Genomic DNA, 14316 nt, shown 5'->3' on the forward strand with positions numbered 1-14316 from the left:
GGGCTGCCCTTGGGCAGGGTCATCCTTGTGGGCTGTCCAGGTGAGGCTCCCATCCTTCCATGGCCTCCGCCCCCCGCGGACACCGGGAGGGACCCTTCTGTCCCCAGCCCTCGCCCTCTCTGCCGCTGGCCTCCCGGCCCAGATCTCCGTCCGTCGGTTTGTCGTCGATCTCCGTGAGTTCATGGTCAGTGGACCGAGGTCGGCCGACAGCTCTGGCCGCAAGGCTCGCACGTGCAGTGCAGCGCTCCTTCCTGGAGCGGAAGCCGACAGAGGGCGACGGGTCTCGGTCCACTTTAAGGGCCCGCGCCGTGCCGGCCGCTCTCGCGGGTCCCCGGCCGCCGCCCGGCCTCGTGGCAGGGCGGGGCGTCCTGCGGTGCCCACTCCCGGCGCGCGGTGGCGCTCCACGCGGCGCACGTCGGCGGGCGACGCTCTGGCCGCGCAGCCCCGGCCCTCCCGGAAGCGCGAGGTCACGTGGAGCGCGGGCGCTGCCCAGGAAACGCGGCGCGATGCTGTGCGCCCGGAGGCTGGGCGGCCTGCGGGCCGGGCTCCGCGTGCGGCGGGTCAGCACCCGCTGGTCCCCGGTGGGCGCCGCCTTCACCGTGCAGCCCCAGGGCCGCCGCCTGGACTGGTCCGGCGAGCGCGGGGTGAGCGGGGTCTGGGGGCGCGGGGGGCGGGAGTCGCCGGTCCGCGGTGACCTTGGGGTCCCCGCTCTGAGGGGCTGGTGCCGGGGGCGGCCCCGCGTGCGGGTCCGGCTCCTGCCCGCGCGGACCCCTGCCCACCCGGCCCGCCCGGGTGAGGCGGGCCCGCCTGTGGTGTCACTACTCCGGGACGGGCCTCGGTGGTCAGTGTCGCTAGTCTCCCCCTGATGCCCGAGACGCCCTCGTCAGTTCTGTTCAAAGCTCTGGCCTTTTTTTTCCTGTAAAACGCGGGACTGGCCTCCGAGGCGGCGCTGCCCACCGCGGAGACTCTCCCCGTCGCCGGTCGCCGCCTCTTGGTTGTCCCGGCGGTCTGTCCGTCCGCACGCGCGCGGGGTCTGGCGTGTCGCAGACACTCGTGATTGGGTCCTCCTCTCTCCAAGCTCACTTTGTCGCAGTCTGGTTGATGCACAGTGCGGTGTTAGTCTCCGCTGCGCACCACAGTAGCTCAGCTCCTTTTTCACGTTCTCTTCCATTGTGCTTGTCGCAGGATGTTGAATGTGGCACCCTGGGCTCTACAGTAGGACTTGCTGCTTGTCCATCACTTCTGTAACAGTCTGCAACGGCTGCTGGTCCCAAACAACCAACCTCCCTCCCCGCCCAACAACCCGCTCCTGACACTCATTGAGTTAATGACTGGATTGAGGGCGGAAGGAAGGGAATCTTGGAAGGGACTCACCTGTGCCTGCTTTACTTTGCATTTAGGGATTTTGCTCAGTTTACATTGTTACTCTTGTTTTTTTCATGATTATTTACTGTTGCTTCTCTTGGAAAGATGAATCGGGGATGTGGTTACAGTGGGCCTCACAAATTGAGTTTTTCATATTTACCCCCACCCCACCCCCCCCACCCCCAGTTGTTTTTTTTTTTGTTTTAAAACTACCTTTGAATGAAATTTGCTGCACAAGCTTCTTTGGGGGTAAATAACGCTGGTATTGATGTAATCAGTGTGAGAATCAGCAGGGCATGTGGGTACTGAGCAGAAAGGCATGAAGGGTTATGAAATAGAACTTCATCCACATGAAAGGTGGATGAAATAGAACTCTTTTTAGTTTTATTCATTTTTCTTTTATACATCGTTATTTTAGGTGGTGATAGATTTTCAAATATGTGAGTTGGCTTTTATTTCAAAAAAGAAACCTTAAGGCGTATGTAGGTTTTCAACATGGCCATAGCTGGTAGGCTGAGGTTCAGAATTCCTGAGAGGAGTGTGGGGCAGTGTACTGAGAGGTGACAACAAACAGTCTGTGATTAAATCAGATTAGATCACTGTAAAGACCAGAAAAGGCTTTGGCCCTGATTCTACTCTGCCCTTGTCTTTATTTTCTCCAACTCAATGTATTTTGAACAGAAGTTAGCAGTCTCTTGCCTCCAGTCCTGCAGAAACTGTGGGCCTGACAGGCCTCAGTTTGACCTCTTCGTATTCCCTGCAGTTGGCAAGCATCTACACATCTGATCTGCACAGCTAAGCGTTTGGCTTGTTAGTTTGCCTCATTCCTGAGTTCCCGCCTATGTCAGGCCCTGTGTTGGGTTGCTGGTTAAACTGATGGAAGAGCAGGGTTCCTAGTCCTGGTGCTGGCCTTCTGCAAAGAGACTTACCAATGCAAGCTGCAGTCCACGTGCAGAGAAAGTGTAGGCTTTAGGGGTGCTTGGAGCACGTTCAAGTCCCGTCTCTTGCACTTGTGACCTAGTGACCGCAGACCTGTTCAAGCTCTGAGAGTGTGTTTCCTTATCTGTAAAAGGAGGGTGCTAGTTTGTGCCCTACGAGAGCCCCTGGAAGTCCATGGTGCACGTTCGGCACGCACTGCACGTGTAAGAAGTGCTTGTGGGTTCTGAGTGATAGAACACTGCCTTCCCGAGTGTTGCAGCAAGTGTGATTGAACCAGTGCAAGAAGACAGTCCCTCCCATTAAGATTAGTGATTTTTTTATCTTTGTCAGGGTGTTGAGATGCTTGTGCAAAGTGTAGCATTTGCTGCCAGTTTCAGCCTGTGACTTGGTTTGGCATGTTTATTCACTCTTTTAAAGATATGTATGTGCTCAGTCGTCCACTTGTGGTCCCTGTTGCGTTGTTTGTGGAGTGCTGGGTGCCATGTCCTGGACCTCACTCAGTGCCCAGCAGGGTCCTGAGAACGGAGTCCCCTGGTTCCTGGGTCCGAGCATCTATTAACCCCCTGGGTCCCGTGAAGACATTAGGCAATGGAGGGGTGAGAACTTGACGAGGGTCACACAGCAGATGGTGGTCACAGCTGCCACCTGTTAAATGCTTTCTGCGTGCCAGGCACTGCTAGAATGTTTTTTAAAAATGTGTGTCATGTAATCCTGGCTGTTCTGTGGTAGTGACAGAGCTGGATTTTGAATGTGTATCATTCTGGTTTTTTTTTTTTTTTCTATAAAATAAGAATTGAAGAAAAATTCCTTTCCAGTGTCGTGTACGTGGACCATCTAGGGTAATGTGAGAGGGATACCTGTGATGACAGTTGTTGTGATGATAAGAAATACCAATGAAAGCTGAGATTTTGTGTATGAGAAAAGTGTTTGTCTATAATACCCCCAGTTCACGTGCTCTGTTCTCAGTGGGAGCTGTTCTTTGGGTTCCAGGGTCTCTTTGGCGTTCCTGAGCTCAGTGCCCCAGAAGGATTCCGCGTGGCCCAGGAGAAGGCCCTGAGGAAGACGGAGCAGCTGGTGCGGCGTGTGTGCGCCACGCCGCCCGGGCCACGGACCGTGCTCATCTTCGACGAGCTCTCGGACTCCTTGTGCAGGGTGGCCGACCTGGTGAGTGAGGGGCGGGGCCGGGGCTGAAGGCTGCCTCTCCCACTGTTACAGTTTCAGTCCAGGTTATGAGGTTCAGTAGTGGACTGCAAGGTGGAGAACGTCTGAAGTGTTTGAGAGCTGTTGGCCATCGTTTGTTATTGTGAAGTGAGCCATTGAATGGAAAGAATGTACAGGGAAAGGTCACAGTTAGAACTTAAACTTGAGTATGTGTATGTAATCAAACAGCTGTGCAACATGCAATGAAAGGGGTTACTCATGTGGGGAAGAGTCTTCATGTGACAAAGGATCTTCATTTATGAGAACTTCTACTGGAATTCTAGTAGAATGCTTATCTGTGCATTTATAATAAAATTCTTATAAAATAGATTTTATAAACCCGTTCAGGAATATCTTCTAGTTCAAAATAAGGTGTTTACATCAAACGATGTATAAAAGCGTCTTTCCCCCACACTTGGAGTTGAGATGGAAGTGCACGCAGGTCTCTGCCAGCTGAGTTGGGAGCTGGACTCCTCTCGGCCAGGGGTGAAGACATTGTTGGGTGTAGGGGGCTGCAGGCCGCAACCCTTCCTGTCTGTGCAGCTGTGCCTCCGTGTTCATTCTCTATGGGGCCCCCAGCCAGAGCCAGGCACCAGGAGCACAGCCCCGTGAGGCAGACACAGACTCCAAGCGTGTGGTGGTTGTGCTCTGGTGTGGACTGCCCGTAGCTCTTACACCTGACCCTGGCGAGGGCTGTACCTGGATGGGCTGATTTAACCTCCTTGCACATCTGCCTTCCAACAAGGAAAGAGGCACTCGGAGGGTGAGTCCCCCGGCCTGTGAGCCATGGATCTGGGCCTGAGTCCAGACAGTCTGACCACAGAGGCCGTGCTCTCACTGTTCCAGGGGCTGGCTGCCACCTTGGCCGGACAGAACCTTCACTGGAAGGTGACAGGAAGGTCGCCTGCCCATCTTGTGAGACGTCGTATAGTAAGATCAGCTTTGTGCAGGGTCCGGCGCCATTCTGTGTTGACCCTGTGTGCACGCAGCCACCCCCGTGATTAGGACACGTGCCTCTTCCATCACTCCAAAACACTCCTTGAGGGTCACACCCACCTCACCTCTCTCCTGGCGACCTCTGACCTGTTCTCCATTCCTATAGTTTGTCGTTTCTAAAGTGTCAGGTAAATGGAATCGTATTTACCTTTTGAGGTTGACTTTTTCCCCAGCATAGCAGTCCCCATCTCTGCTTTTTCCTTTTCTGGGGAGTTTCCTTCTTCCTGCTCTGGGCAGTCATACTCCTGATTATTGATCAGCATACAGTCCCCAGTGCAGGTGTCCCACTCGTAAGGAAATGGACAGGATATTCCTCCTGAAGGCTTTTCCTGGGAGTCAGGTGAGCTATACTTCTGGCTCCTTCAGTTGCTTCCTGGCTGCTCTGGGTTTGGGTTCTGTCCCTCCAGCATGCGGTTGTCCCAAGGGAGTGTGACAGACGTGCTGTCAGAACCTCCTCTGCTTGGTCGTGTCACTGGAACCTGAAAGGTAGATGCTGTCAGTAGGTCTCACTTACCTGAGAGCAGGTGTCGGCTTTGTGCTCAGAAATCCCAGAACTTGCTGTGTTTGTCATCCTGCTCCACTTTAATTCCAGTGTTCCATCATTTGTTACACATTTTCACTCCTGCTTTTCCCTAGAAGATTTTAGCTTCTCTGCTCTGTAACTTGCTCTATTTTTAAAGTTTTTGTGTTTATGAAGTTTGATATTTCATTCAAAAAGGCTAGGATGTGACTTACATATGTACAGTTCAGTTCAATCACTCAGTCGTGTCTGGCTCTTTGCGACCCAATGGACTGCAGCATGCCAGGCTTCCCGGTCCATCACCAACTCCCGGAGCTTAACCAAACTCATATCCATTGAGTCGGTGATGCCATCCAACCATCTCATCCTGTCACCCTCTCCCCCTCCTGCCTTCAGTCTTTCCCAGCGCCTTTTCCAATGAGTCTTTTCCGGTGAGTCTGCTCTTCACATCAGGTGGCCAAAGTATGGGAGTTTCAGCTTCAGCATCAGTCCTTCCAGTGAATATCCAGGACTGATTTCCTTTAGGATGGACTGGTTGGATCTCCTTGCAGTCCAAGGGACTCTCAAGAATCTTCATCTTTGGGTAAAAAAAATTTAGAGAACATTATTCATATTTGAATTTTTAAGGTTTTGTCTGCTAGTAAGATCAGTAACATAAGGCATAGACTTTATAAACTACATTTCCCACCAGCTGGTCCTTTGTTTTCTTTTTCTTGACACCGTCCTGTGTAACAGTATTGCTTACCTTAAAATGGTGTTTTGAATGTTAATGTTGTTTGTAAATCCTGCGGCATGGAGACAAGTGGTTTATATAACTTGCTGTAAACTTTACGCAGCTCGCTTCTCAGGTGCCATTCTACTAATGCTGTCCTCCTGTCGTGTCAGATGTCGTCTCAGGCTATGGATTTAAATGTTTCTACGTTGAAAACTATTTGATAATAAAATCAGGAAATTTTACTTCGTGGTGATTTATTTCCTGTTATGCGCATGGTGTTTTCATGAGAATGAAGAATACATGTAGTATTTTGCAGCTTCCCCGCATTTTCCCCTGTAATTAACATGAAGTCTGAAATCTAGTTTTGCACATTTAAAAAAGAGGATTCTGGCCTAGTTAAATTCTAAAGTCACAATAGCGGCCCTAGTCTTGTGCCCACCAGGCTGCCCCTGGGAATTCATGTTGATTTAAAGGCAGCCGAGAACATACCTTTGTCTTCTGCGCAAAGGCCGGAGTGCAGTTCACTCAGCCTGGAAACCGCACCAGGCGTCTGTTCAAACAGGCAGAGCCTCCCAGAGAGGCTCCCTGGAGCCAGGTCAGTGTCCTTGTGTGAGAACCATGGTGTGAACGCTAGAAAGTTCTGGATTATTTGAAAACAGTGTGTGCTGTTTTGAACAATACAATGAGGAAGAATCTACTTCATGTTTAAAAGTTGGTAAAGGTTTTGTTTGGATGAAACCGACTCGGTTCCTGGGAATAACGGGATTCATGAATGAGCAGTGAGAAGGAGAATTCCAGAAATGGAAATGCCCGGATGAAGCCAGACGGCACATTTTCATTTTCGTCCTCAGACCCTGGGAGTGGGCTTCCCATAAATGTCCTTCTGGTTTTGTGTCTCCTTTAGGCCGATTTTGTGAAGATTGCTCACCCCGAGGCGGCGTTCAGGGAGGCTGCAGAGGAGGCTTGTCGGAGCATCGGCACCATGGTGGAGAAGTGGGTGTGGGCTCCCCGGGGGTGCTGGCCGGGGAGGGGGTGCCCACCACAGAATTCTGGGCTGCTTCCCTGCCTGTCCCGTCACTCGGTCCTCATCCTGTCGACGGCTGGCACGGTGATCTGCTCTCGGGGTTGCTGTGGGAAGGGGAGACGGTGACTAAAATGCCTGTGGTGGAGGTGGGGGTTGGGCACAGCGGACGCCCGGGATCCTCCTCCCCCTCGGTTACGGGCCCTTTAGCATCTTGGGCAGGTGGTGGCTAAAGCACTGTCACCCCGATGCCGGGTCTGCAGGGTGAGGCCAGCGGCTTTCCTCCATGTGGTGGCCTTGCAGCCCCCGGGGCTGGCCCTGGGGAGGCCATAAAGGTGACGTGGGTGCTGCAGCAGGCCGGGCTCGGGGGGAGTTGATCGTTTTAAAGTGATTCTGAGGTAAACTAAGTGTGCTTGTTAGGGTAACAGGGAGGGGCAGGACGCCCCCGGGAAGGGTGTCAGGCTCCCATCAGGGCCTGCGTCTCTGAGACCAGAGGCGGCTGGGAAAGGGGGCTCCTCTCCCCCCGGGGGCTCCTGGCGGGGCCTGAGGGCTGCCTTGCTGTCCCCACCAGCAGCTCTCACGCTCTTGGGGACGGTGGCTGTGAAAACTGGCTCCTCGATGGGTGAACTGGTCGCTGCAAGTTGGAACCCCGGCATGGTGACGGGACAGGAGCAGGGGCTCCCCGGAGATGAGCGGGAGCCCCGGGCGCCGGCCTGAACTCTTGTCTGCCGGGCTCCGGGTGCAACCTGCCCTACGGGCCCTGCGCTCCTGGCTCCAGGGCGGACGGCAGGAGCCGCGGCCTGTCGAGAGGTGCTGTCGGGAGTGTCGGCCCAGTGTCTTCGCTTGACCCCATGAGGCTGGCTCTCGATGGAGGTGGGCTCAGGCCCTATCTGCTCTTCTGGCTGCAGCTGTTTCCTGTGGCTTTAGGTTTACACTTCTACCACCTGGGACACGTTGTTCTCGCACGCTGCCTTCCCTGAACTAACAGTGGTTATGCTATTCCTGATCGGAAGAAGAAATGAAACAATGGCCCAAGCTTTTGGCCGCTGGCCAGGTGTGCGCTAGAGCTTGACACTGTTCTCTTCATGGAAAGACAAACCAGAAGGTACTAGAAAATAATTTAATTTTTTTCATTTGTAATTTTTCTAGGTTGAACACAAATGTGGAATTATATCAAAGTTTGCAGAGGTTACTAGCTGATAAGAAACTTGTGGAGTCCCTTGATCCGGAAACCAGGTACTGCTCGTTTGTGTTCACTGTGCTTGTGACTTTGGTGTCTCTGCCCTCAGAGCCCATGTGTCCAGGCGGTTTCTTCCAGGTGACGGACACTGCTCAGATGGCGTCTCACCCTGTCCTCCTGCTTCTCTTGGTCCTATCGCTCCAGCAGCCTCTCCTCTGCCAGTGGGTCCAGTCAGCATCTCCCAGCCGCTGGATGGGAGGCTCCACGAGGGCAGGGCCAGGTCTGACCTGCTCCCTGCACATCTCAGCATCTCCCCCAGCCGCGGAGGCGCTGCAAGGCTGACCATTCCATTCAGCTGCGTTCCTAAAGTTCTGTCATGGATACAGCAGAAGATAGAAGCAAATTGGATTCATTTACTGGTGAATGTCCAGATCCTTGAGATGGTCAGCTTTGATTCATACCCTTCATTAGTTGAGAAGACCTCTTTTGTAGCTCAATATACAAACACACTTGATATAGGATTTTGGATATTATATTTCTTTGCTCAGATGTATTATAAAATATCATAGTTTGTCATTAACTCATCTGTGCATTATTTGTATCAAGGCACAGAGATTAATTTTTTGTGTGAGGCTATTTGTACTTGTATATTCTTTATCTATGAGACCCTTGCTTGGTTCTTCCTGCTTTCTGTTCTCCTGCCTCCACCGTGCCCGTGACCCCGAGTGAACCCTGTCCCCTGGCGTCTTGTGTTGATGTGGTGTGTGGGTGACGTGCTGGCCGAGGGGCAGGGAGGGGCTTTTCACCTGTCTGCCTGTGGACAGGTATCTGCAGTCCTGACTCACTTTAGCGATCCTGACGCTCATGGTACAAGTGAAGCGGGCCGCACCAGCACAGTAACCTGTCTTGATCGTGACTTTACTGTTACTACTTTTGTTAGCGAGGTGGTTTGAAGTTGAATGCCTGCTGTTTGTGCCAGTTTTACTCAGCTGCTACTGGCTTTGAGTAACGACGGGTTATTCATGATCTGACTTTACTGAGGTTTGCTTTCTTGTATTTAATGTATAAAAATGGAAGTGGACTGGCGGACCATTTGAGGTACAGAGGACTTGTGCTAATTGGACATGGACCACATTTCTATTACATTTCTTTCGTATTTATTTTTGGCCGCCCTGGGTCTGCACTGCTGCTCGTGGGCTTTCTCCAGTTGTGGCGAGCGGGAGCTACTCTCTGGTTGTGCGTGGGCTTTGCATTGCAGTGGCTTCTCCTGTGGAGCACAGGTTCTGGGACTCGTGGGCTCAGTGGTTGCAGCTCCCGGGCTCCAGAACACGGGCTCAGTAGTTGTTGTGCACGGGCTTGGTTGCCCCTGGCACGTGGGATCCTTCCAGATCAGGGATTGAACCCATGTCTCCTGCATTCGCAGGCGGATTCTTCACCACTGAGCCATCTGGGAAGCACACGTTTCTCATAAATGCCAATAGGATTTTAAAAATAACAGAATGATAAACACATTGAGAAAAATAAGCTGGGTAGAAGACCCGTATTCTAGAAAAGAAGGATGACGTGTGAGTGAGCGGAAACAAGACTTGGAAGTCATGATTACTGGGCTGTCACGGCGCTTGTCCATCACTGGGAGCATTGGCCAGCACCCCAGAGGCACCTCGAGAGAGACGGAGGAGCCTACAGTGGCTGAGACAGAGCACTAGAGACTCAGTATCCATCATGACAAGGTCCTGTGCAGGAGAAATGGCACCATCTTAACATTAGTGCCTTCCTTGAAACGCTAGTTCTGTGAGGTATCAGAGTATTGCCAGAAGGGACCCATTGATCAGTAAGTTTGGAAATCACGCATATTAATACATTTTCCTCTTATGGAAAATCTCAGTAATCAGTCTCAGAGAAGCCCGTCCATAAAAAAACCTGTTTCACTTGGGGTTGTCTAGAACCATCAAGAGCTTCCTTGTTTGCAGAGAATATAATAAGCAGAGTCTCCAGAAAACAGAATGGAGGGCAAGTCGCAGAGTCATGAGAGCCGCAAAAGCTGTGAGGCAGCATGGAGTACACTCTGGAGGGCAGGCTGCAAGCCTGCACACGCACACGTACCCATCCATCCTGGGAGGCGTGAAAGATGTTTAAATGGAGAAACATGCTGTATTCTTGATAAGGAGAAGAAATGTCAGTGTTCTTTTCTGGTCTGTAAGTTTGATAGTATCCAACTTACATCTAAAGAAGGTTTTTGTTGTTATTTAAAATGATTTTGAAGTCATAAACAAAAAATATGCCAGGACAAGCAGGACAAATCTAGTAGAGAAAAATGCTACAGAGAGAACTTGCACTGGTACTAAGACGCATAAAAATACTATATTTAAAATAGCGTTATACTTACACCTGAAGAGTCCGCTAGTTCAGTGAGAGACGAGAGAAAAGTCTGACCAGACACAAATGCATAGGATTGTATTTAATGCATGATAGAACACATCTGGAAGGAAAAGCTTGGTTTTCAGTAAGTGATGTTAGGCCAATGGAAAAGTAAATTAAGATTTAAATGTTAAAAAAAAGAGAAATCCCAAACTGTTGATAACTTGGAGTGTGGAAGATCTTTCTTCACATGAGATCAAAACCAGACCACAAAAGGGAAGATTGATTTGATTGTATGAAAGTTGCAAGCTTTGCTCTAGCAAAGCCCTTCCAAAGTTAAGAGTCAGGATAAATGATAGGGCCGGTGTTTGCTGTTTCTGTTGCTTAGTCGCTCAGCTGTGTCTGACTCTTTGTGACGCCGTGGACTGTAGCCCACCAGGCTCCTTTCTCCATGGAATTCTCCAGGCAAGAATACTGGAGTGGGTTGCCATTTCCTTCTCCAGGGGATCATCCCAACCTAGGGATCGAACCCAGGTCTCCTGCATTGGCAGGTGAATTCTTTACCACTGAGCCACCTGGGAAGCTCAGGACAGGTGTCACTTATATGCTGAAGGATTAATATAGTTACTATGTTTTGATGCCTTACACATTACCTAAAAAGAAAAAAGTGAACTGTCTTACAGAAAAATGGGTGTTCTTTTCCTGAAACCCTTATCCACAAAATAGGGAAAAGCAACAGGTGGCTGTTAAACGTGGAGCAGTGTGCAGTAAGTGTATACTGGTAATAGTTCTGTTCATTCAGCGTATCGGCACGGTCATCAGCAAGATGAATGTCCCTATTGTGAAAAGTCAAGGAAGACAGCAGAGTAAATCAAATACTTGGATAACTTAGTTCCAGAAAAAAGTAGTTTAAAAAAAAAATGCTACTGACAGAAAGACGTGTTCCAGTTGAGCTGGGCTCCTACCGTGTAGCAGGATTAAGAAGGAAGCAAACCATCCTCCTGAGCCCACGGACTCCGCTTCCACCACGGCATCAAAGAGTGATGCTCTGAGTAGCTGCTGCTGGCTGGATGAGAAACTGAGACTGGTGCAGAAAGCCTTTGAAAAACTGTCCAAGCATAAACCATTTTATCTTTTTAATGATTGGGATTTAGATGGAGTTGAGATAAGTAATTATCACAGTGGCGTTCACAGGTCTGTGCTCTGAATAAAGGAGTAAGCTCCTACATGAAAAGCTAATCATAGCTGTTTTTCATGTTCTGCAGAACACATCACATGATGGACTCATTTCAGCATAGCAGTCTTTGCCCAGGAGCAGCGTGGAGTAGAGTAGGAGGCGTGGCACAGGTCCGCGTGCACACGTTCATGCCAGCAGGCGTGCGTGTGTGTGTGGTCCACAGTGCTTGTTTGGTGCTCGAGTGTAGTGTGCAACAGATACTGTAGAGGATAGACAGTTAAAAAGATGTCCGTTTCCTCTAGGGAAAAAAATGCAGAAAAAATGGCCTCCTTGGAGTACTGACTCGTTTCACTCAGTCTAAGGCCTGTACAGTCTGCATGATGTGTGTGATACCGTGTAGTCCCCCAGGGGGCGTAACCCGTGGCTGGCCAGCTGTTTTTCCTGACTCCTGAGACGTTAAGCTCCTGGTTTCAGAAAAATCATGTGTGTGTGTGTTGAAACATCTGGCATTTTGGCAGTAAGGTTGAAAAGGACGGATTCATTTTGCAAAATACTTATTTTTGTTTAATTATTATTACCTGTTCTAACTTGGCACTTATTGTATTTACAGGCGAGTGGCCGAACTGTTTATGTTCGATTTTGAAATCAGCGGAATCCATCTAGACCGAGAAAAGGTAACTTCGTGTTTCAGCTCCTGTTGTTTTGCTGGTACTTGGTTGGTGTGTTGTTGATACCGTTCCTGAATGTTGAGTGCTCTCTGAAAGTTGGCCTGTCACCTCGATAATTCAGAATCAAGGCATGATTCCAGACAGCGGGGTGTTTCGGATGTCTTGGAGGTGGGGTGAGATAGGCCGTGTCAGGAAGGACTGCGAGTGAGGAGGAAACCTGCAGATGAGTGTCTCCATGCGGACGCACAGAAGCGTCGTTGAGACGCAGTGCGGGTGTGTCGTCACGTGATCCCTGCCCTGGACACACCTGCGAGATCCTGTCTGGTCGCTTCTGTGTCTCTTCTCTGGGGGCTCCACTCGGACAGGGCGCGGGAGACATGGCACACTTTCTAAGAGAACTCGACATAAAGCTGCCAGCATGACTTGTAAGCCACGAAGGCCTGTGTTCTTGCTGTATTCTTTCCAGGTTATTCCTTACTTACATTTTAAGGTCTTGTGAATATAGTTTAAAAGTTTAAATTAGAGGAAGTGTGTCGTTAAGCAGTCATATAATAAATATAACAGTTTCAAAGCATTCGCAGAGCTCCAAGTACTGTGTGTTTGCATGTTTAATTCTCCTGAAAGGATGAAATGACATGCTTAGCAGACTGTTGGCAACAGTCAGGAAACAGTTTTTATTTTTCCAGGGGTTGTAACAGGTGATCACTTCTTTGGAATAACTAATTGTATCACTTTTTTGTTTTAAATAGTAAAGGCTTTGAGGAAAAATTTTGAAACTAGCGTATGATTTCCAATTTTCATTGTCTTGTTTTTCTCCTGGTCACCAGTAGGTGGTGACAGATGGCCATGTCAGAAACAAAACAAGCAAAGAGTAATCATCTGAAAAGTCATTTTTCCCGTGAAGTTTGATTTTTCTATACTGAAATGTTTTGTTACTAAGTTACAGTTCATTTTTTCCAGTGTCTTATCAAGGGTGCACCTGCTCTGTTCATATTTATATTTATCTTTTAAGAAATATACTTGGTCATCCTTTAGGGTCACAGTACAGTTTAGAATCTGTCCATAGCCGTTGCCCCTTCCCCTGGAAGGCTTGCCTGTGGTGTCACCTGAAGCCTGTCGTGAGTCCAGGGCCTATCTGGCCGTCCCGTGACGAGTAACTGAAGATTCCTCCTTGTCCCCAGGAGGCCTAACCAGTTATGTGGGCGACGGTTTTTAAGTTTGATCCCAAACATGGGGTGCCCTGGTGATGGCACAGGTTCTCTCAGGAGGCTGTGTCCTAGGGGTGACTGAGGAGAAGGTCCACCCCGCTCTGTCCATCGTGACTGGCAGAGACTGGAAACTGCCAGATGCATGCCTGGGGGCTGTGGTCTCCCACCCGACCCCCGAAGCGGGTCCAGCCCAGCCCCCCTCGCCTCTGGGCTGCTGCCCTCCTGTGGCCGCTCCAGCAAGCCTGGCCGAGCTTTGCAAGTGCCCTTCACCGCACTTCACTGAAAAGCTGCGTTAATTGCACCTTCCTTCCCTTGCCCTTGTATCTCATCTCTTACTGAGTCTGGTTTCTAATCTGTGCCTCAGATACTGTCATATCAGACAGATTCATCCAGCCCACCGCTCCCTGCCTCTCTTAACTAGGGTGTTTTCGGAGCCAGGGAAGGACTGTACCTCCCATTGTTCATTTCACAGACGTGTTGTATAACCTAGACATAAAATAGAACTCCGGGAGTTAGGTACATCTGAAAGTATAGAAGCACCGTAGAACCATTAGGATAACTTTTTGGTGAGGATATTAAATACCTACCAAAAGTATAGAGTCAGCATTTGTAGACAATTATTGTGTATTAAACATTTATGATGCAGTATTTGTTATTCATTTTATCACTTAATACCTTATTAAATTATAATTCAACTTTAAATGTTGACTGGTGTCTTTATAGATTACCAATTTGTTGTGAAATGTTACTTTAAATAACTTGACTGCCCCCACATACAGCGTAAAAGAGCTGTGGACCTGAACGTTAAAATCTTGGATCTGAGCAGCGCATTTCTCATGGGAACCCACTTACCCAACACGATTGAGAAGCGTGTCCTGCCGGAACGCATCCGGCATCACTTCGAGCTGGCTGGGGACCACGCGGTGGTGGACAGTCTGCGTGCAGAAGCGCCCGATGACTTGGTGCGTG

At 49.9% G+C, this 14316-nt stretch overlaps 1 protein-coding gene across 1 annotated transcript in view; it reads left to right on the top strand.

Moving 5' to 3' along the window:
* The first annotated feature begins 506 nt into the window (after positions 1-506).
* The window catches only part of MIPEP (mitochondrial intermediate peptidase), a 79711-nt gene continuing 65901 nt past the window's right edge, over positions 507-14316 (top strand). The window contains exons 1-6 of the mRNA XM_052649983.1: positions 507-644; positions 3295-3468; positions 6640-6728; positions 7906-7992; positions 12082-12145; positions 14127-14309. Coding sequence (XP_052505943.1) covers positions 507-644; positions 3295-3468; positions 6640-6728; positions 7906-7992; positions 12082-12145; positions 14127-14309 — 735 coding nt within the window. The remainder of the gene's footprint in view (positions 645-3294; positions 3469-6639; positions 6729-7905; positions 7993-12081; positions 12146-14126; positions 14310-14316) is intronic.

The sequence above is a fragment of the Budorcas taxicolor genome, chromosome 12, assembly GCF_023091745.1.
Source record: "Budorcas taxicolor isolate Tak-1 chromosome 12, Takin1.1, whole genome shotgun sequence".
NCBI classification, from domain to species: domain Eukaryota; kingdom Metazoa; phylum Chordata; class Mammalia; order Artiodactyla; family Bovidae; genus Budorcas; species Budorcas taxicolor.